The sequence below is a fragment of the Felis catus genome, chromosome A1 (genome assembly GCF_018350175.1).
Source record: "Felis catus isolate Fca126 chromosome A1, F.catus_Fca126_mat1.0, whole genome shotgun sequence".
Classification (NCBI taxonomy): Eukaryota; Metazoa; Chordata; class Mammalia; order Carnivora; family Felidae; genus Felis; species Felis catus.
In genome coordinates this window covers 113,233,529-113,256,494 of record NC_058368.1, presented here as the reverse complement: position 1 = coordinate 113,256,494, position 22,966 = coordinate 113,233,529, and the positions used below count along the sequence as shown (strand labels likewise).

At 41.6% G+C, this 22,966-nt stretch overlaps 1 protein-coding gene across 2 annotated transcripts in view; it reads left to right on the top strand.

The window, feature by feature from the left end:
* The window catches only part of SPOCK1 (SPARC (osteonectin), cwcv and kazal like domains proteoglycan 1), a 519,342-nt gene extending 506,803 nt beyond the window's left edge, over positions 1–12,539 (top strand). For both annotated transcript variants that reach the window (XM_023255519.2, XM_023255527.2), the window contains 3 exons: positions 3,201–3,263; positions 8,501–8,638; positions 9,097–12,539. In XM_023255519.2, the coding sequence (XP_023111287.1) occupies positions 3,201–3,263; positions 8,501–8,638; positions 9,097–9,287 (392 nt within the window). In that variant the 3' untranslated portion in view covers positions 9,288–12,539. The remainder of the gene's footprint in view (positions 1–3,200; positions 3,264–8,500; positions 8,639–9,096) is intronic.
* The last annotated feature ends 10,427 nt before the right edge of the window (positions 12,540–22,966 follow it).

Genomic DNA, 22,966 nt, shown 5'->3' with positions numbered 1-22,966 from the left:
ATGTGCTGCCCTTTCAGCAACTGCTGAAGGAGGCCAGAACCCCATTATGTGGCACATTATGGTATCCAGGAGAAGTTGATCAAATTACAACAGAAGTCATTTTGTTATAGTTCATTTTTTTTTTTTGTTACTCATTTTGTGTATTTCTCTCATTATTTCTTTATTTTTTGTGGGAGAGAGAGAAACAGAGTGGCAGGTGGGGAAGGGACAGGGAGAGAGAGAATTCCAAGCAGGTTCCACACCCAGCACAGAGCCCTATATGGGGCTTGATCTCACAACACTGAGATCATGACCTGAGCCAAAATCAAGAGTCAGATGCTTAACTGATCCACCCAGGTGCGCCTCTCTCCTTTTCTTAAGTTAGGTTCTTTATTTTTGTTGGATTTCTACCACCTTCCTCCATGACCCAGAACCAGCCCTGGGAGTTCTGTTTGACCTCCCCATTTCCTCATTTCCTTTTGATTAGTGCATGTACTCAAGGCTAAAAGTTTTCTCCAAAGCACCCTTTTAGCTATAGACCATAGGTATTAGGTATGTGAGGATTTTTTTTTTTTTTACTATGATTAATGTGTAGATGTCCTACAATAAAGGCTCTAAATGCCTCTTCGGTCCAAGAAAATTTTGAGAGAGCACTTTAAAATTTTCCATATGGTAGGATTATTTATTGACTGGTTTCGATATTTTTCTTTAGTATTACGTTTGAGTTTTTGAAGTTTCTTCAAAAATTCTCACTGGAATTGTATTCCTTGAGTTAGCACTTGAGTATCTGTAAATATTGGTATTTTCTTTATACAGAAACAAAGATGCCAAGATTAAACTTACTCTCCTAGTACTGGGTTTAGCTATAGAATAATATGAACCCATACTAATTTTTGTTTCCCTTTAAGGACATGAATTTCCTAGGACATGTCTTAGTTTTGCTCAGTCCGTAACACTTTCCTATGTCATGCACTTTTTTAAATTTTTTTTAAATATTTTATTTATTTTTTTAAGACAGAGAGAGACAGAGCATGAATGGGGATGGGGCAGAGAGAGAGGGAGACACAGAATTCGAAGCAGGCTCCAGGCTCTGAGCTGTCAGCACAGAGCCTGATGCGGGGCTTGAACTCACGAACCGTGAGATCATGACCTGAGCTGAAGTCGGATGCTTACCGACTGAGCCACCCAGGCACCCCTATGTCATGCATTTTTGAGCTCTGGAATTAAAACATTTGGTTCCATTTGATTAGTCTCTGCTCAGGAGCATCAGTTATATACATGTTGCACATCAGTTTTGTTGCTTCAGATACAGCCTTCCTTTATTTAAGTGTTTAATTTTCTTCTGTGTCGCTTATGTCTTTGAGCCTTTGTATCTGCATTGAACTGGAGTGTCCTTTTTGTGTGGTGATTCTTTTTTTTTTTTTCAAGTGGACTCTACACCCAGCATGGAGCCCAGTGAGGGGCCGCAACAGACATGAGCTGAGATCGAGAGTCAGACCCTTAACAGACTGAGGCGCCCCAAGTGTCTTTTTCATTAGAACCCTTGTGGGGCGCCTCGGTGGCGCAGTCGGTTAAGCGTCCGACTTCAGCCAGGTCACGATCTCGCGGTCCGTGAGTTCGAGCCCCGCGTTGGGCTCTGGGCTGATGGCTCAGAGCCTGGAGCCTGTTTCTGATTCTGTGTCTCCCTCTCTCTGCCCCTCCCCCGTTCATGCTCTGTCTTTCTCTGTCCCAAAAATAAATAAAAGTTGAAAAAAAAAAATTAAAAAAAAAAAAAGAACCCTTGACTACTTAAGTCTTGGGTAACTATTTTCATTTGCTCAGAAGTCAGCGTTTTCTGTTAGAATTCTTCATGTGGAGTTGGGTTTTCTTGCAGTACTTTTTAGTAGGTCTCAGCCTGATTCATGTTTCCTTGCTGGAAGAGAAGTAAAATTTTTACAATTACCATCGGACCATTTGAGGAACTCCCTGACACAGTGTTTCTATGAATGTGGGCGACTTTTGCATTCTGGTGGTAAAATAGGAAGAATATTGGTCCCTACTTTATGGGATTGTTGTAAAGATGAAGACAAAATTCTAGAACCTTGTCTGGTACATTCTAAGAATTCATTAAGTGCCCCTTATTTGTCATAGTAAATGCTTTACTTCATCAAACATGGAATCTGTTTCCCTTTTTCTTTGTTGTTTTCAGTTGGTATCTTTCTCCTGCACTCTGAAAGCACCTTAAACCCAGGGGCGAATAAAGCGTATTAGTTTTTCTTAAGGAACCAGCAACGAGACCGGGTGGCATCGTGCACTCCACAGGGTAAAAGATGTTAAGAAGGTGGTCAGGTACTTACGCTACTTCTGTCCAAACAAGTCTGGGGCCTGTAGTAAATGTTCTGAGACTCAGAATACTTCTGCCCTTGGCTCGAGGCCCATGAGCACGTATCAGAGTCTTCCAGAGCCACGCGGTCTGCCAAGGCAAGTCACGGCGACTCAAGAACTGGTGAAACCATCTTTCTTTAGGCTTGGAATGGAATAAGTTCTTCTCTTGGGAGACAGAACTGCACACTGTCATAGGCCCTCATTGGCCATGCAGCTCCCACTCTATCAGTCCTTCCCTTGAGAACTGAGTTTTGTGCTCATTCATGGCAACAGGTGTTTTATAATTGAGGACTTGGAGGCTGAGAGTTAACGTTTCACTTTTCTATTCTCACTGCTACTCTCTCTCTCTTACATAGCTTCAAAGTTTGTATAATTTTACAGTTGTTCCTTGAGGCCTACGTAAGTCTGAAGTAGCTATTCTCATCCTCTTTCTCTCCTGTAGCAAGACCTGGGTTAGATTAAGTATTGGTGAGTTGCTCCCGTCTGTGGATTCGGAACACTTAACCACGAGGATGCTGTGATCCTTGTTCTCAGCTGATTAAAATGTCTATTACCAGATCACCTAGAAGCACTTGGCATTTGCCTGAGTTGGTGGCAGGAAGAACAATTACTATACAATGCAAGTAGCCCCCAAATACTATTTAAGTACCTCATGATGTAAGGGTTTTTTTTTTTTTTTTTTTTTTTTGATTAGTAACACTAATGGCCTGAATTTGTTGTGCTGTTTAATAACAGCATATGGAGTCATTCCAGTCCCAGGTGTGTCATTGTGTACATTTCACTTCATGAGTGAAGCCAATCATTAGAGATTATGTCCCGCACCATCTGGAAACTGACTTTCATAAATTATTTTCCAGGTCTCCCTTGCCAGAATGAAATGAACAGGATCCAGAAGCTGAGCAAGGGGAAGAGCCTGTTGGGTAAGTACAATTTCTTGTCACTCGTTTGAACAACTAATTAAACCAACCATGTCTCGTGTAATGTTGAGCCACAGCAATGGTTATTCCATTAGGTAACAGTGTTTCCTGAAAGAAATGCCTCGTTTCATCCCCAGACAGCTGGCTGGACGTAGTCTGAGGATAGGTGAGCTGTTTGAGAAATGCTGCCTAGTCCATTAGCCCAGGAATAGTGGGCAGGGCTGCAAGGGTGGGAATCCAACACCGTCTCTACTGCCCGCTCCTCCCTAACTTGGGGCTCCAGTAAACCTCGGCTTTCTCTTCTCTCAAGAATCTCTCTTGAATGGAGCATGAAAGTGTTCCTTCCTAGTGCAAGCGGTAACGTCTATGAATGATTCCCCAGACCAAATTGTCCATTCAGGGAAGAAGATGAGCTGTAGCCTCTTCTATATTTATCAGATCGGGTTCAAAGGCTTGGGTGTGCTTAAATGTGTTTTTTGGATTCATGTGCATAATAATCCCTGGAGGAAAGCATAAATCTGTTTAAATAGTGCCCATTTCTCCTCTCTGTCTGAATGTTAACTGTGCTTTTCCCTGACATGCCCGTCTGTGGCTGGAGGTAAAGGTAACAAATGCTGGCTTGTTGAAGTGTTCCCTTTCAGCTGCATATCCTCTTTCTCCAGCACTAAGGGGTGGTCATGGCATTCAGACCAGGCCATTGCAAAGACCGGTAAACCTCATTTATTTGTCAAAAAAGGAGTCTGGGTTGGTTTACTTGCTTTTTAAAAAGAGAGCTGACAGCAGCAATACAATATACAGTAATTCACAATTTTTCTTGTTAAGTATTAAGAAGCAGGTGCATCCCTTAAGCGGCTTGCCATTTCAAACATGCACCTGTGTACTTGAAGAAAATGGGCAAGTTTTTTTGCTTTGTTTTATTTTGTTTTTACAGATTGTCTAAGTAGTCCGTGAACTCAGGTAGTTTCTCCTTTACCGATTTTTGGGTTGCCTCAGACCTCCCACTTCTGATAATGCCCCGTTCGACTCAGGAAGAACCCCAAAGTTGTGACTTTGACCTATGTGGACCTAGGTTCTAAAAAGACAGAGGTATCATTCTGATCTGAAGGCAACTTCCATAGGTCTGTCTAGTGCAAGGGCTTGTGCTCACTAATCTGATTTCTCCATGTAGGAGGTTATTCAGGCGTTTGAGTGATATGCCTAAGGTCCACAGGTAGTTAAAGAATTAGTATAAATCTAGTTTTTAAATTTTATTTTCATTGGCTATGCATATCTTCTTACCGCTTCATTAATAACGAATGAGACATTTATAAGGCATGTAGTCTGAGATAAAACGTCTCATCTTCCATTTTCCCTAGCTCACACCAATGAAACGCCTACCTTTGTCCTACCTTGAATCTCACCTAGTTTTCAAGCTTGCTTTATCACATCTCCCCACATAGAGAGATTACTCTGGCTGACTCATAAAAATACCATTGACCTTCTTACACATCATTTCCTGCATGGGGATATCTCCTAAGGTGTTTTCACGGGCATTCAAATTAAAAACAAAATAGACCATACATCGTGGAGTATAAATAATCAAAAGTGAAATTAAAACTACTTTTAGGATTGAATGAAAATGAGGTTTGTGGGCCAAAATCAGAGGGAAGCAACTAAAAACTTAGAGGAATATTCACAGCTTCAAATGCATTTATGAAAGAACAAACACTAACTTTTCAAGTCAAAAAATGACCAAGACTAAAGTAGAAAACTTCAGCATGTATTGGAATCACTTGGAGTGTTTACTAAAGCACAGTTTCTCATTCAGTAGATCTGGGTGGGATAGGGCCCAAGTACATGCTTTTCTAAGATGTTTCCCGGTAACGATGCAGGTGCTGGTCCTGGGACCACACTTTGACAACCACTGCTATAAGCCAACTTACAGAATCTTGAAAACCTTGTTGAAACAAGTATTGTGAGTTACGGAAGAGAAACAGAAGACCCACCTGTATGAAAAACCATGAAATTCATGAAAATCAAAATGCTAACCTCACCGCCCCCCAAAAAAGTCTTTCACAGAAGAAAATGTATTCAAAATGTCTAGAGGAGGCAAAGAAAAACACCTGAATCATTTCATGAATTGGGTGCCGTGATAAAAAAGGTAGGAGAAATAGAGGCATATAGTTTTATCACTTAGTGAATCACCCAGTAACACAGATGCAAAAGGATCAGTAAATTCAGTCAGTAGTATTCCAATAACAATGTGTCATGGCCAAGTAGTATTTACTCCAGGAAAACAATATCCCAGTTACTAGCAAGGAGATTGAATTACTAATCAAAAATATCCCCAAAAAGAAAAGCCCAGGACCAAATGGCTTCACTGGTGAATTTTAGTGAACATTTAAAGAATTAACACCACCACACCTTCTTCAACTCTTCCAAAAAAGATCAAAGAAGAGGAAACACTCCCAAGCTCATTTTTGAGGCCAGCATTCTCCCAATGGCAAAATCAGAAAGGACCCTACAAGAAAAAAACAGGCCAGTATCTTAAATGCACATACAAAAGTTCCCAATAAAATACTAGTAAACCAAATTCAACAGTGCATTAAAAGGATCAAATGGGATTTAATGCTGCAATGCAAGGATGGTTCAAAATACACAAATCAACCAATATGATATATTAAGACAAGGTGATATCTGAATAGATGCAGAAAATTCACTTGACAAAATCCAGCATCCATTCATGGTTTTTAAAAACTCTCCACAAATTAGGTATAAAAGGAACAAACCTCAACATAATAAATGCCACATAAGACAACCAACATCATATTCAACAGTGAAAGGTTGAAATCTTTTTCTCTAATATCAGAAACGAGACAAAGTGGACACTCTTACCACTCCTATTCAACATACTACTGGAAGTCCTATGCAGCACAGTCAGTCAAGAAAAAGAAACAAAAGACATCCAAGTTGGAAAGAAGTACAATTTTCCTTGTTTGCAGATATGTTTCAGCCAAGGAGGTGAAAGATGTATATACTGCAAACTATATGACGCTGATGAAAGAAATCAAAGACAACACAAATAAATGGAAAGGAATCCCATGTTCATGGAGTGGAAGAATTAATATGGTTAAAATGTCCATATCACCCAAAACCATCTACAATTTAATTGCTATCCCTATCAAAAGTCCACTGGTATGTTCTGCAGAGATAGAAATAACAATCCTAAAATTCATATGGAATCACAAAAGACCCCAGATAGCCAAAGCAATCCTAAGAACAAAGTAGGAGACATTACACTTGCTGATTGCAAGCTATATTATGAAGCTGTAATCATCAAAGCAGCATGATGGCATAATAACAGACACAAAGATCAAGGGAACCAAAAATAAACACAAGTACATAGGTCTACTATTAGTCTCTTTAATAAACGGTGCTTGGGAGATTGAATATTAACATGTAAAAGACTGAAACTAGATGTCTATTTTATACCCCTCACAAAAATTAACTCAAAATGGATTAAAGACTTAAATGCAAGACTGGAAACCATAAAGCTCCTAGAAGAAAACATAGGGGAAAAAGCTTCTTGACATGAGCCTCAGCAATGATATTTTTTATAGGACACCTGAAGCACGAGCCACTAAATTAAAAAAAAAGTGGGACTACGTCAAACTTAAAAGCTTCTGCACAGCGAAATTATCAGAAAACCTACAGAATGAGGAATAACATTTGCAAACCATATATCTGATAAGGGATTAATACCCAAAATGTATAAAGAACTCAACTCAGTAGCAAAACCAAAAGCAAAAACCTGATTTAAAGGTGGGTAGAAGATCTAAATAGACTTCATCCTAAAGAAAACATACAGATGGCCAACAGGTACCTGAAAAGATGCTCAACGTTATTAATCATCAGGGAAATGCTTATCGAAACCACAGTGAGATATCACTTCACACCTGTTAGAATGGCTGTCATCAAAATGACCAGACACAACAAGTGCTAGTAAGGACATGGAGAAAGGGAAGCATTGTGCGCTGATGGTGGGAATGTAAATTGGTCCAGCCGCTAGGGAAAGCAGTATGGAGGTTCATGAAAAATTTTAAAATAGTACTGCCATACAATCCAGCAATTCAACTTCTCAGAATATATCCCAAGGAAATGACATTCTGTCGAAGAGATATATGTACCCTTATGTTCACTTCAGCATTATTTATAGTAGCCAAGGTACAGAAACAACAGAAGTGTCCATCAACAGATTACTGAATAAAGACATTATTGGTGCGTGTGTATACACAATAGAATATTGTATACCATAAGAGAAGGAAGTCTTGCCCATTGTGACAACACAGATGGACCCTGAAGAAATTATGCTAAGTGAAGTAAGTCAGACAAATACTGTATGATCTCACCTATCTGTGGAATCTAAAAATCTCCGGGGCACCGGGGTGGCTCAGTCGGTTAAGCGTCTTTGGCTCAGGTCATGATCTTCTGATTCCGTGAGTTCCAGCCCCACACTGGGTTCTCTGTTGTCAGAGGCTGAAGTGGGCTCCACACTGTCTCTGCCCTTCCCCTGTTCACGTATACACACGTTCTCTCTCTCTCTAAAAATAAACCAAAAAAGTTTACAACAAAAACTCATAGAAAAAGACATCAGGCTGGTAATCCCCAGCGGTAGGGAGTTGGGGCGGGGGGACTGGAGAAAGGTGATCAAAAGGTACAAACTTCCAGTTCAAAGGCATGTAAGTGCTAGGAATTTAATGTACAGCATGAGGACTCTAGTCAACTTTGCTGTGTGGTACATAGGAAAGTTGTTAATAGTAAATCCTAAGCGTTCTCATCACAAAGGAAACACATCTTTTTTTTTTGAATCATTGAGATGATGGATGTTAAGTAAACTTAGAGTCGTAATCATGTCCCAGTATATGTGAGTCAAATTTGGCTCTACAGTTGACATTCCACAAGGCTGCCCATCAATTCTAGCTCAGTAAAACTGAAAAAATATTAACCAGTTGTAAGAGTAGGACCCATTCACCATTTAGAGGGGAAACGTAAGAACCCATCAAAGAAGGGATCCTGTCTAACCTTGAGCAAACCCAGGGACTTGTCATCTTGAGTAAGTAATAACCAACGGCCCCATTCTCCCCTGCTAGCTCTGCAAGAAGTACCCGGTCTGATAGGTTAGCCCTCTTCTCCGTCTTGGAGGGCATCACCCCCGAGTATCAGGGCACCTCTGATTCAAATTGGACCTTTTATTCCCTCAGGAGCATTCATACCTCGGTGTAATGAGGAGGGCTATTACAAAGCCACACAGTGCCACGGGAGCACAGGGCAGTGCTGGTGTGTGGATAAATACGGAAACGAGCTGGCTGGCTCCAGGAAACAGGGCACTGTGAGCTGTGGTGAGTAAGGTCTTCCTGCATCAGCCCCACCATGACGGCTTGCACGTCCTGACTGAATAAAGCCCTGGGCAGGGAAATTTCAAGACCTATCCGTGGTCTACAGCGAACAAGGTTACAATGGTGATGTGAATAAAGCACACGTGATTATGCATAGCTAGCTTCTGGAGTGGCAGGGACTCACCATGAGCAGGAGATTGGGTAACAGTGAGGAACTGTCGCAGGCAGAGAGGGACTTCGATAAACCGCCCACAGTTCTACCCCAGAAGGTAGAAGCATCTCAAGAATTCTGGGGGCCCCCAAAGCCTGTGGTCCCTCCAGCCTGGGAGGACCCAGTATTCAGAGAGTGAATTGCATGGTTTTTCCCTACAGTTGAGTCACATGCGAAGGAACCATTCTTATGGTCATAAGGTATAAAGAGAAACTAATCCTCCGTCTTGTCTTCCTTCTTAATATTTCAGAAGAGGAGCAGGAAACGTCAGGGGATTTTGGCAGTGGTGGCTCTGTGGTCCTGCTAGACGACCTGGAGGATGAACGGGAGCTGGGACCAAAGGACAGATTGGGCAAGCTGAGGGTGCACACCCGGGCAGTGACAGAGGATGACGAGGACGAGGATGACGACAAAGAGGACGAGGTCGGGTACATATGGTAGTCCCCACCGGGAAGAGGACACGAGGTGCACACAGAATTGCAAGTCACTTCCTACTCCTGCGTTTGTATCTCATAAGACTCCGCAGCACCAAGGCCTCTTCTCCATTGTTGCTCTCTGTACCCGACCCGAGGTTTGGGAGACCACTTCTTGTCCCCAGAGCATTCTGGTTTTGCATACGCTTGTGTGGGAAGAAGGGTGTTGTGTTTTGTTTTTTAGATGGGGAATGGCTGGCTGAATTCGAGCCCCCTTCCCTCCCATGAGATTTTTGCAACAAGCATGTGATTTATGTGGGATTCTGACAGTGCAGGGAGCCCCCACCTTGTAAACGTCAAAGATGCTTTTTGATTACCCACACCAGTGGTTATTCCAGCATGGTTCCCGGCCTTACGGTGTCTAAGTGCTTTTCTTGTGTCCTGTAGATGTCGTGGAAAACACACCACACTGTACTTTTTTTCCCCCCTAGCCCCACCACCCCGGGTGTTAATAACTAAAAATTAGTTTTCATATCACTCTATCTGGCTTCCTACAAACAAGAGCCTTAATTCAGTCAAGAGTTCCTCTGGGGAATTGATTTCCTTAATAAAAAATGGTGTCTGGACGCTTCTCTCTGTACATGCTTGAATATGTACAGAACAGACTGTACGTGTACAAGGTGCACACACACACCTCTCAGAAAAAAGTGTTTCAAGATCCTCTAAAAACTCATCTGAAAAACAATTCTAGATTTATCAGCCTGTCCAGACCTGGATCACAATTTCTGGAATAAGAAATTTGTATCAAAGTCCTTTTTTTGCACTAACAGCACTTGCAGCCTGCAGGCTGAGGATGCTCCTTCCCCTATGCATTAGCAGAGTTCCTGGAAGCCCTTTGATTTGGATAAGCCTCTGTCCGCCTAAATCACTTTTCTTGCAGAAGCCATGAGACTCCCACATGGGCAACTTCACAAGCCATCTCTTTCATTTCAGCTCCAAGCCCACCCCGGGCTGCAACAATCCTGTCCGCCACAGGTTCTCACCTTCCCTACCTACGCAAGGGCTTTTTCCAAGGCATGTCTCCATATCATATCCCCTGCTCTCCGAGAAGACAATACCACAGTGTTCCTTAGCAGAAGAAAATTCCGGATTCTTAATCTAAGGTTTTGCTTTTGCCCCATTTCTATCCACAGATCATAATGAGGGTCCACGAACTGTACAGATTTTACACCACCACTCATCCTTTGTAAAAAATCCCACACGGAGGCCAAAAAGAACTTCATCGTAGCACAGAGAAGCTAGGGTTGGATTTTTACCGGCTAGTCCTGTCCCTATCACCTCACCTGCACCAATGTCAAGAAACCAATGAAGAAAGCCCTTCATCAGTGTTTCTTTTCCCGAAGTAAGTTCACGATTAGAGTCTGTCTCCAAATTTGGTAGGGTCATTATCTCTATCGTTTTCAGAATTTCTGACCCTATCAAAGCTGACTCAGATACAAAGTACCAAAGAATAGTCCTCAAGTGGTCCCATTTAGTTCAGTACCAGCCCTTAAGCTCCTGCTCCACCTGGTTTCCAGCTTCCTGGATACCCTCATCAGCCACCCAGCAAGGCTTTCTGGCCCACATTTTTTTGTTGTTGTTTGTTTTCGTTCATCATGAATTCCAGCCCATCCACAAGACAACCACATAAAACTCAGGCAAAAAAACACTTTGTACTCTGTCAACCCGCCTCAAACCAGCATTTTCCAATCCTAGCATTGGCCAAAGTGGCATCATCTCTAGAGTTAGTCTCAGATGGGAAATGAACATACTTGATACAATAAACTTCTTTGGCCTAATATACACGGGTACAACCAGGACTGTAGGTATAGAGAGGCCAGAGGCAAGCTCTGTATTGGGATTTCAACTGCATCATCCCTGTTTCAATTTTTTTTTCTCACCTGAACGAAACACCAAGATCATAATTTAGAAAACAGGTGTTTAATTGCAGCTAAATTATAATAGAGTATATAAAAGAATCAAGACATTAAAAAAAATCTCAGTTTACACCATCAGAGAAAACCATTGTTACTGTCTCTCTGAGCTTGGAAAAATGCACAAGGGAACAAATTAAAATCGACTAACTGATTTCACTTAGAGAAACTTCGAGGAACAGAGAACCACTGATTTTAATTTGCCTAATTATCTTATGACAAGTGTCAAAATAAGATGACACTTAAAGATTCTTAGCATTCACTTAATGATGGAGAAGAGTGTGCTCTGTAGTCAGTTCCCAGTAAGCTAACGAGATGCTCATTTTCAAAGATACTCCAAGAAGATATTTTGATTCATGAAGATATTAAACTAAAAAGCCCTCCTAAGACCGGAAACCCGAAATCAATGGACCAACCAACATTAACACCACTTTTCGTGCCTCAACTTTGGCATGACATCACTGGATTTTTAAAGGGCTTTAGTACAATTTTTAGAAACTTTATCTTTAGAAGTGAAATTTTTGATTTCTTCCTTTTGGGCAGGAGCATTTTTGCTAGCAACTAAGAATACATAAGAATGTTGATTAAAAAAAATAATACCATGATAATCGATTACCTTTTTTTTTGAGACAGTTCATGAACTGAATCCTCACCGACTCATTTTTGGAAACTCTAGTAAATAGTTTTATTCTTATTCCATAAATGGTTCTCTTATTTAATACCGTTTCCTCGGCATCCAACTTAAACCCCAGAATTTTCTTCCACCATAGTTAGTTGTCTGCCATATTAATGTCTTTTTGTTTCTGCAGATATTCTAGGCATGGGAATACCTTGATATTCAATCTGAGGTTTGGTGATCAGTTTCCCCTTCTTTATGCCCATTTCCCCACGCCCAGCAGTCAATGACTACGTGTCTGTCCAGGTCTGCCCCTCTACTTTTCCCAGAATGCAATTCACATTTGTTTTGTTTGCATTTTTTACCTTGACCACATTGTACAGTAACATCTAAGAGCCCTTTCTACAGTGGGTGGTTTTGGTCTTTTTATACCTTTTTCTCAAAGTCACTGATGTTTGTCCCTGTTCAATGTGTAGCATTGTAATGAGAGCCCACCAAATCCGAGTGTCATTTTGTTGTCCCTATTGTAGATGAAATAGTGATGTAGAAAAACCTAGTAAATTCTGAATGCTTTTCCACGTAGACTTATCTGGAATGTGAACACGACTCTTTGGTTAATAGTAAATGCTTTAACTGTAGTCCTAAGTAGGTGCATTTCTGTCTGTCTCAATAAATTTTAATTTGTCTGCAACATCTGAATGTCTTTGTATTTTCTTATCTTGCATGTGAACTCACCTGGCTATGTCCACACCCGCTCTCCGGAGAACAAACAGTAGGGGCAAAGGGGACTGCCAATGCCGACCTCTCCTGTGCTTCTGTACATGGCAGGGAAGAATACCTGCTGTGGTCGAGCCTGTCCTGGCCCCTCTCAGCACAATCTGTGTCCACTCAGTCTAGAGCACCTAACCCTTATTTTTGCTGCTTCCACCTTTTCTACGCTTTACCTTTGTTACATAGTTTTGACCTATCGGATTTCAGTGTTGTCTTCCTGTTTACAACCTTAAGCTTTTCCAGTTCTGCCTATTCCTTCCCTCCCCTGTCAGTTCTTCTCCAATTCTCCTGAAACTAAAACACAAAAAAACAACAACAAAAAAAACAACCCAGTCTCCTTTACAGGGAATTCTGGGTTCTCCACAGTTCGTGGATTAACCCACCAGAGGCTCGTCAAACATCAGAAAGCACCCAAATTGGAACAGGAATTATCTCCTTTCCACCTTTATCCACATTCAGGCCAGTGTGTCTATGACTTAATTATACCCTGAGTGAGTAATTTCACCCCGAGCTGAGGTAGAAACTATCTTATGAATAATTCTATTCCTTTACCCCACAGAGTAGATTTTACAGACAATTTGTAGATTGACAGTTCAGGGAAAGGCGCTTCATAAATCCACAAAATAACTAATGTCAGGAGAACAATGACCAATATGAATACTCTAGGGGTGTTACAGGATACAGCAAAGAGATGTTGGCATTCATGGACACACTCCAAATTCATCTCAAATCAGCACAGTTGTGCAGGTCAAATATCACCTTGCTCCTCCAGCTGTGACTTCACAGATGCCACCTTGGTTCATTTAAAGGGCAGGACCAAAGGAATGAGAACTAGAAGCCAGTGTCCAGCTTTGGTGATACAGGTAAGCCAAAAGGTCACAGCACCTTCTCGCAACGCTTACCCACTTGTAAGATTTGCTTTGACAAATTGATTCAAGGAAAGAGGAAGATTTTAAGATGTGTTCACTCAACGGGCCTTTACAGATTTATTTATAGATTTTTAGATGAATAGATGTTGTATTGACGAATGCCACTGGAGGCTGGCACCACATTCAGTTCTAGGAATACAAGTGTGAATAAAACCTGGTTGCTCTGTGAACTTAACTTGACATGCTTTCTCTGGACACTATTTTGTTTGCCGTTGGTTTCAACCACCTCCTCTACTCTGAGGAACCCCCAATCCGTATCTTGAGTGTGTGTTTTGACCACCACTCCATTCTTAGACATCGCTTTCCATTTACATAATTCTAGAATTTCCCACTGATAACTTAAAAAATGAAAAAGGTGAGATGAAACGGAGCGGTTATGCCCATGACGGCAAGAGTCAGCAAGGCTGTTCTAACAAACCTGAGCCATAAAGGACGAGATTGATACATTTTTTCCATCCAAATTAACAACATCATAAACAAACTGGCAAGATAAACAAGAGACTAAGGAAGATACCGGTGACATAAAACAGATGAAGGATTAGGATATAAATATTTTTTGACTCCTAAATCCCTAAGCCAAAGGTCCAACAGACTAATGGGGAAACGATGAAAACAAGCAATTCACAGAAGACAGACAAATGGCAAGGGAACCATGCCTAACCTCACGGATGATCAGAGAAACAAAGCCACGATCTATCGTTTTTCACTTTAAAAAGCCATGTTACATTGGGGCGCCTGGGTGGCTCAGTCGGTTAAGCGTCCGACTTCAGCTCAGGTCACGATCTCGTGGTCCGTGAGTTCGAGCCCCGCATCGGGCTCTGGGCTGATGGCTCAGAGCCTGGAGCCTACTTCTGATTCTGTGTCTCCCTCTCTCTCTGCCCCTCCCCCGTTCATGCTCTGTCTCTCTCTGTCTCAAAAATAAATAAATAAATAAATAAAGCCATGTTACATGTTGATGAGAATATGGTATAAACACCTTGCACACTGTGCAGTCACAGCACCCACAGGGAGGGCAGTTTGGCAACAACTATCAAAATAAGAACATACCCCATAGGACCCAGCAATTCCACTTCTGGGTAACTAGTAGAGGGCGAAAAATCAAATAATTTGCAAAAAAAAAAAAAAAAAAACCCATAGAAATGTATATCCACTGCAACATCACTGTTAGCACAGGAAAACTGGGACAAAGCCAAAACATCCATCAATGGGCCCGATGGGTGACTCGTCTGGAATACGACACAACAGTCAAAAGAATGACTTAACTTCATATGCACTGAGTGAGAAAAACGTCTACATTATCAGTTGTGTGAAGAAAAAAACTGGGGTGTATAAAATATAGACTATATTAGGTATCTAAAAGGAATTATGGGGAGTGTGGAAATACACAGTGCAAGGCCTGAAAGAACACACACTAAGCTGGTGGTAGTGTTACTGTGACAGAGACACATAGCATGAATGGGGGAGGGGGAGAGAGAGAGGGAGAGAGAGAATCCCAAGCAGGCTTCGCACTGTCAGCACAGAGCCCTCCATGGTCTCCATCTCACCAACTGTAAGGTCATGACCTGAGCTGAAATCCAGGGCTGGATGCTCACCTGACTGAGCCACCGAGGGACCCCAGCGGTGGTGACTTCTAAGAGGAGGACTGGGATTGTGTCTGATAGCCAACAGGGGCGTCAGCCTCATCCGCATGTTTCACTTTCTTCTAACAACAAAAACAATTTACCACAATGTCTGACATGATTTAAAATTAATCCATCAGCTTTCTCTTCGCGGTTTCTCTCCCTACATTCCTTGACTTCAGGAATGGCACCAGCATCTCTGGTTTTCTTTCCCAAGCTCAAGTAAGTCACTAGCCTCTGTTTGTTCATCTTTCTAGATCTATTTTCCTCGCTTTCTTACCACCACTGTCATGATTCTGACCACCATCATCTTTCTCAATGTTCCTAGGAATATTTTCACTAGTGACCGTATCCTTATCCAGCTCCGATCCATCCAGCATGCTGCTGCTGCCAGAGTAATTTACTCTAAAGGAAAATTTGATCGTGTCACTACCCTAATTTTCAAGGTTTCTCTTCCCTTTCAAGACCATATATACACTACGTGGCTTGGCAAACAAGCTCCTTTGTAATCGATTTCTCTGTATTTCTTTGTCCACTTGCACTCCTCACTTCTCAAATTCTCACTTCTTTCTAAGCACTCCGCCCTTCTCAAGCTTCTGCCTGTGTTCTTGAGAGTGTCTTTACCTGGAAATCCCAGGAGCCTCAGCTCGATTATTACTTCCCTGGGAACCTTTCTCAATCGCTCTTCTCCTCTAGCACCCTGTGTGTATTTCCAACACGATGCTTTGTGTCATGTCTCATTCCCTCATCAAGTATGAAAGCCTCAAAAGCAACAGATGAAGCAAAATGACATAATAAGAAGCTCCAAAGGCTTCATTCACCCAGTGTTTAAAAACACTGAAAACTTAAATAAATAAGATCTCTGTAAAAAAAGTAAAAGCCTGTAGGATCCAACTTAATACCCAATCAACAAAAAGCCACATTCAAAATGGCAGGACATTTCAGGATGTCTTGACTTGCCCTAGACCACTCTCTTCCCAGTGCAGCCTGGCCTTATATCTAGAGGGGGTGGCAGCCCAATTCCCAATTCCATAAACCACAAGAGAACATTTTTTTTTTTTTTGCAATATTATAACCTGTCTGGAGGCTGCTTAAAGGATTGGTCTCTGGGTTACCTAACTCAAATTTCAGAGAGGGTAGCGGGATTCTCACACAGGCGGGACACCAAAGCTCTTCTTTCCAGAAAACAGTGGTATTCATGCCAGCGGGGGCTCAACGGGCCAAAACCCCAAAAGTCTGAGGTCCAAGCGCAGTGGAGTGTAGCATTGGATGCAATTTCTACCTCTTTGGCTCCCATATATGGTGACACATAGAGTCTGACTGGACACAGTCCCAAGTCACAGAGTCAGGACAGAGTTCTACATACATGTATGGGAATTGGTTGGGCCATGTTGCCTTCCTTAGGGAGGGGCTCTACCACTTTCCCCCCTTTGATGCTCAGACGCCCTAATTTGGGTCAAAGACCATCATCTTGGTTTAGAGGTTTAAATTTCCATAGGCACGGCCATTTTCCTTTCAACCATTGGCTCAATGAGGCTGGAGACGAACCATATAACCAGGTGAGATTGGTGAGGTAGGATTAAGCAAGCTCCCAAAATCAAGAGAATAATACTTAGGAGGGTTTTGACACTCCCGAGAGTTGGGAACCATTCTCCAAATAACTCGCTGGAGTTCCAACCATCCCAGGTCTGGACTGGGACAAGAACAACCTTTCTTATTTGACCTGTGACCTCTTCTATGACCTTTTCTTCCTCATCTATCTGTAGGCAGCAGTTTCTCAGGTTAAACTTTCCACGAACTCTTCTCTCAGAAGCAAGTAATCCTAAGGCCAAGCGATTTTGACAGATGGCATTGCACATCGTGGTTTGCTGCCTGGCTAGTAAGTTAAGAGCTCTGGAGGTCTCACTGGTTATCATTTGAGTCTGATTATGCAGTTTAGCATATAAATGGGAGTGCGGTAGCCCCAGGACCCATCCTCTGCCCAGGTGGCAGGGCCATCATATTGGATTCTATGTTCAGGAGGCTATTCATCATTCTTCCAATTGCCAATTTGTAGGACACATCATTTCCTTTGAGTCTCCCTGCCTCCATATACCTGGACTCCTAAATGTTAACCTCTAGCAAGCGGTAGCAGGAAGAAAGATGAACAAATAGTTCCCAGCACACATGACCCGGACCAGCCTGAGGGAAGTACTGTATAGGCTGTCCTTCCAAATATCCACTATAGTCCACCTGGGGCCCACTGTCCAATGGCTGCATCGGCATTGTCCTAGGCCTCACAGAGATGAGAGAAGTTAGACAAGGGGTGGGGATCTGGCTGAAGGTGCTCTGGGGACCCCCACCATTGGGTTTCTCAGGTGGATGAGTTATAAAATCTTTGGGCTAGGCATTTTAAGCTTCTAACAGAGATGGTAAGATTCCTTCCCCACCGGGTAAGGCAGTTTTTTTTCCCAATAATTGAGGTTTTGAGAGCCAAACCCGAGTAGTAGGACTGGCACATTCTGTTCCACTATGAGGTTCATGGGGATCTAATCCAGTAGCCTCCCGTGGCCATTGATTCCCCCATGTCGGTTCCCCCGCATACATAACAAAAAGAGAACTTTAGAGTCTGAACTATAGTCTCTGCTATGACTAGAAACAGATGTTTCATCATGACAGAAACAGGAAGAGGGAGGATTTCCATTTCTTCATAAAAGGAGTGAAAGACTTGGTGGGTTATGGCCTTATGTGTGACTGTAACTCTCTTTAAAATATAACAAGGTTCCTGGGTCTGTGCCCAACCCATAGATAAGTGTACTAATCTGGTGGTTGGTTTTCCATTTTGAAACTCCTGAGTCAAGGATGGTAAAATTTACAGGGTTACAGGTTCCCTATTGGCAGTTTGACACAGCCATGCCCTTTCGGAGGAGGGCTGCTTTGTCTTTAGTCTGCCAGGTGGCCCATGTGACACGGCTCCAATAAGGAAGAAGAATTTGGTGCCTAGGGCATACCAGACCCCTCACACATGTATTCAGCATAGAGTTGGTACCCTCCTTCCCATGCCAGACCTCCACATGGCAAACCATACGGCAACGTGTCGCCTGTGGCTGTACATACATCAAAGAATATAGACAACGGCTGGCTTGGACTGGTAGTTTGAATTTTGTTCATTGCTCAGCCCACACCGGTGGTGCCTGACTTGGGGTGACTCCAGACCTCTAGCCATTCTTCTGTTGGGAAGTAGTGCAGGTCAAAACAAGTCTGTTGACTCTCCCATTGGCAGATAGAACAGGTGGTCTTCTAGTGTACTGAGGTCTGCAGGACCTTTCCCTGGCATGAGAAGTGGGTATGGTATAGTAAGGACCAAGTGACTCCCTGGCCTGACCTGGTTATGCGAATACATGGGTCACATGATGAGGAACCTAGGTCTACAGAAGGGGTCCAGATTAGAAGCAGCCAATACCAATGAAGCATCCTATCCACCAAAGGAAGGCGAGTGTAACAGAAACCTCTTGCCACACTCCCAGCCAGCCGGGGCGGCCTCTGCCAATCCCATGGCAAAAAGTAGAGCAAGAATCACAACAACAGTGGGAAACAAGGGGTGACAGTGCATCCCAGTAAGGAAATGGGTATAAAAAATAAGGACAGTCTATTTGATCCATCAGACCATCAATTCGTCAAGCTTCTGTCGTGTGTATTAGCCTCCAGAGTGACTAAAGCTGGGCTGCAGTCTCCCAGAGCCTCTAAAGTTGTAGACCGCTTCTTCCGTAACGGTCACTTTGCACAGCATGGATGGATCAGAAATGCACTCCTAGTTTTGAGATGCTGACTTCACTTGGTTGTGGTGATTCTAGGGACCCACTTTGGCTACCTTTACTGCACTAGGGTTGGACAAAGTAACAGAGAATAGGCCCCTCCAGAGGAGTTTTAGGGGTTGGACATTCCATTCCTTTACCCATACAGCATCTCCTGGTTTAAAGGGGTGAGCGTCTGTGGTCAGAATCACAGATAAATGCTCCCTAACCCAGTGGTGTAAAGTGGTTAGGGTAGAGCCAAGGGTCTGCATCTGTTACCTTAGGGTGAGACTGCCTATCTCATTTAGATCGCTCCTATGCCCTTGATAATGGGGGGAAGGTGCCCATAAAAGATTTCTTAAGGGGAGAACCTTATTTTTTTAGGATAAGGCTTCTACCCAATTAGTAAAAGTATCAACCCATACCAATAGATGTTGGAATTCCTTTGACCTTGGCATACGAGTGAAACCTAACCGTCCGTCTTCCCTGGATAGCCTTCAGTTCCTTGATTGCCTGGGAGAGCAAGTTTGTGGCAGAAAGGATTGTTTCTAAGGACATACTTCACAGGCTGATACTACTTGCTGAACTGTCCATGACAAATTTTTCCCAGTGAACATCCTTCGGGCCATTTGGTAAGTTTTATCCCTCCCTAAATGAAAGGCCTGACACAGTGTTTTACTGATCTTTTACCTCTATCAGCTAGGTAATAGTAATTGCCCCTGCTCTGTTTGTAACCATCTGGAGGGCTGGAGACAGTGTCCATGAGTCAGACCCCAGTTTATTTCCTTGGGAGAGAAAGTGGGATTGAGTCTCCTTTAATAAGGGTTAATTCACCAAAACATCCAACAAGTACAGACCTATATTTGCCAAAAATCATAGCACCAAAATAAATGAAAAACACTGGCACCCCTGAAAGTTGAAATATACAGCTCTATAATAACTAGAGACCTCAGAAGCTCACTTCCAATAATGGATAAAAACAGACAGCGTATCAGTAGGAGAGGACTTGTACAACACTTTAAGTTAACTGGACCTAACAGACACATACACATTTTCCTTAAGTGCACATAAACATGGTCCAGGACAGACCACATATGAGGCTGTAAAACTAGGTTTACTGTTTTAAGACTTCAAATTGTACATACTTTAAAAGAAGGAAATCATACTAAGTAGCTTTCCTGATCACACAGAATGAAAATAGGAATCAGTAGCAAAAAGAAAACCAGAAAATTAAAAAAAAAAAAATGTGGAACTCAAACACCACACTCCTCAACAACCAATGAGTCCAATAAAAAATTGCAAAGGAAAGGCAGATGAAAATGAAAATATACCAAAATGTACAGTGCGCAAAGAGAGCCATGCTAGGAGTGCAAATTTATAGCTCCAAATGTTGATTATTTTTTTTAAAAGATCTCAAATAGACAACCTAACTTTACAAGTTAAGAAACTATAAAAAGAACAACAAAGTAAGCCTAAAGGTAGCAAATGGAAGGAAATAAAAGATTAGAACAGATATAAATAAAGAATACGAAATACAAAGTATCAACAGAAACAAAAGCATTTCAAAAAGATTAACAAAAGTGACTAACAACATTTAGTTAATTTGACTAAGAAAAAAAGAGAGAAGACTCAAATTACTAAAATTACAAATAGAAGTGGGGGACATTACTACTGATTTCATAAAAATAAGAAGTACTATGAGAGAGTGTCATGAACAATTGTATGCCTACAATTGAATAACTTAGGTGAAATGGACAAATACCTAGAAACACACAACCTCCCGAGACCAAATCATGAAGAAACAGAAAATCTGAATCAACCTATAAGAAGTAAAGGCATCAGGGGCGCCTGGGTGGCGTAGTCGGTTAAGCGATCGACTTCAGCCAGGTCACGATCTCGCGGTCCGGGAGTTCGAGCCCCGCGTCAGGCTCTGGGCTGATGGCTCGGAGCCTGGAGCCTGTTTCCGATTCTGTGTCTCCCTCTCTCTCTGACCCTCCCCCGTTCATGCTCTGTCTCTCTCTGTCCCAAAAATAAATAAACGTTGAAAAAAAAAAATTAGAAAAAAAAAAAAAGAAGTAAAGGCATCAAAAATCTCCCAACAAATAAAATCTCTGGACCAGACTGGTGCACTGGTAAATGCTAACAAATATTTAAGGAAAAATTAACACCTGTCCTTTGCAAATTCTTCCCAAAAAAGTGAAGAGGAGGGAATACTTCCTAGCCCACCTATGAGGTTAGCATTATCCTGATACCAAAACCAGAAAAAGACACTACAAGAAAGCTACAGACCAATATTCCTTACAGTCTCTCAGGCAAAAATCCTCAAAAGAATATTAGAAAACCAAATTCAGGAATATATTAAAGATTTATAAGCCATGATCAAACCATTTATCCCTTAAATGCAAGATGTTTCACCACATAAAATCAATCAACATAATGTACCACATCAACAGAATGAAAGAAAAAAAAATCACACAATCATCTCAACTCATGCAGATAAAACATTTGATGAAATTTAACTTTTTAAAATAAACACAGTCCATAAACTAAGAACAGAAGGAAACTACCTCAATGTAATAAAGTCCACGTATGAAAATCCGATAGCTAACATCAAACTCAATGATGAATGAAAAAGCTTGTCCCCTATGGTCGTAAACAAAACAAGGATGTCAACTTTCACCAGTCCTAGTCAACATACTATTGGAAGTACTAGCCAGAACAATTAGGCAAGAAAAAAAAACTAAGACAATTAAACTGGAAAGAAAGAAGTAAAATTCTGTTTGCAGATGACATGATCTTAAGTGCAGAAAACTCCAGAGTTTCCACAGGGAAAGTTTAGAATAAAATAATTCAACAAAATTGTAGAATACAAAATCAACTCACAGGGGTGCCTGGGTGGCTCAGTCTCAGGTCGTGACCTCATGGTTCTGAGTTCGATCCCGACATCAGGCTCTGCGCTAACAGTGTGGTACTTGCTTGGGAATCTCTCTCTCTCCTTCTGTCTCTGTCCCTCCCCCATTCATGCTCACTCACTGTCTCTAAATAAATGAATAAAGTTAAGAAAAAACACAACAAAAATCAACCCACAAAACTCAGCTGTGTTTCTATACACAGTGAACAATTTGGAAAGGAAATTAAGACAGCAATTTCACCTATAATAGCATCAAAAAGAATAAAATACGTAGGATTGAACTTATCCAAAGAGGAAAGACATGCACACTAAAACTGCAAAACACTCCTAAATTAAAGAAGACATAAATAAATGGATAAACATCCAGGGTTCATGGATTAGAGGACTTAATACAGTTAAGATGTCACTGTTACCCAAAGTGACCTAGAGATTCAAAACAATCCATACCAAGCTCCCAGATGGTAAGTTTTTTTTTTTTCCAGAAAAAGATACATGTATCCCAAAATTTGTATGGAATCTCAAGAGACTCTGATTAGCCACAACAATCTTGAAAAAGAAACAAGCGGGACTTATACTTTCTGATATAAAAATGTAGCAAAAGCCATGGTAATCAAAATAATGTGATACCATTATAAAGACAGATATAGAGAAAAATGGAATAGAATACAAAGCCCAGAAATAAACCCTTGCATACATGATTAAATGATTTTCAGCGAGGATGCCAATATTATTCAATGGGGAAAAAACAGTCTTTTCAACAAAATGGTGCTGGGAAAAGTGGACATCTAGTTATGAAAGAATAAAGTTGGGTTCTTTTTCTGAGACATAAAGTCTTGTCTCAAAATAGATCAAATACCTAAATTTAGGAGCAAGAACCATGTAATTCTTGACAGAAAACAGAACAGGTAAGCTTCATGACAATGGATTTGGCAATGACTTTTTGAATATGACACCAAAAGGCAGAAACCATTTGTGCTACTGAGTGACACTATCAACAAAGTCAAAAGGCAACCCATGCAATGGGAAAAATATTTGCCATCATATCTAAGGGATTAACGTCCAAAATATATGAAGAGCACCTACATTTCAACAACAACAAAAAAGGACCCAATTAT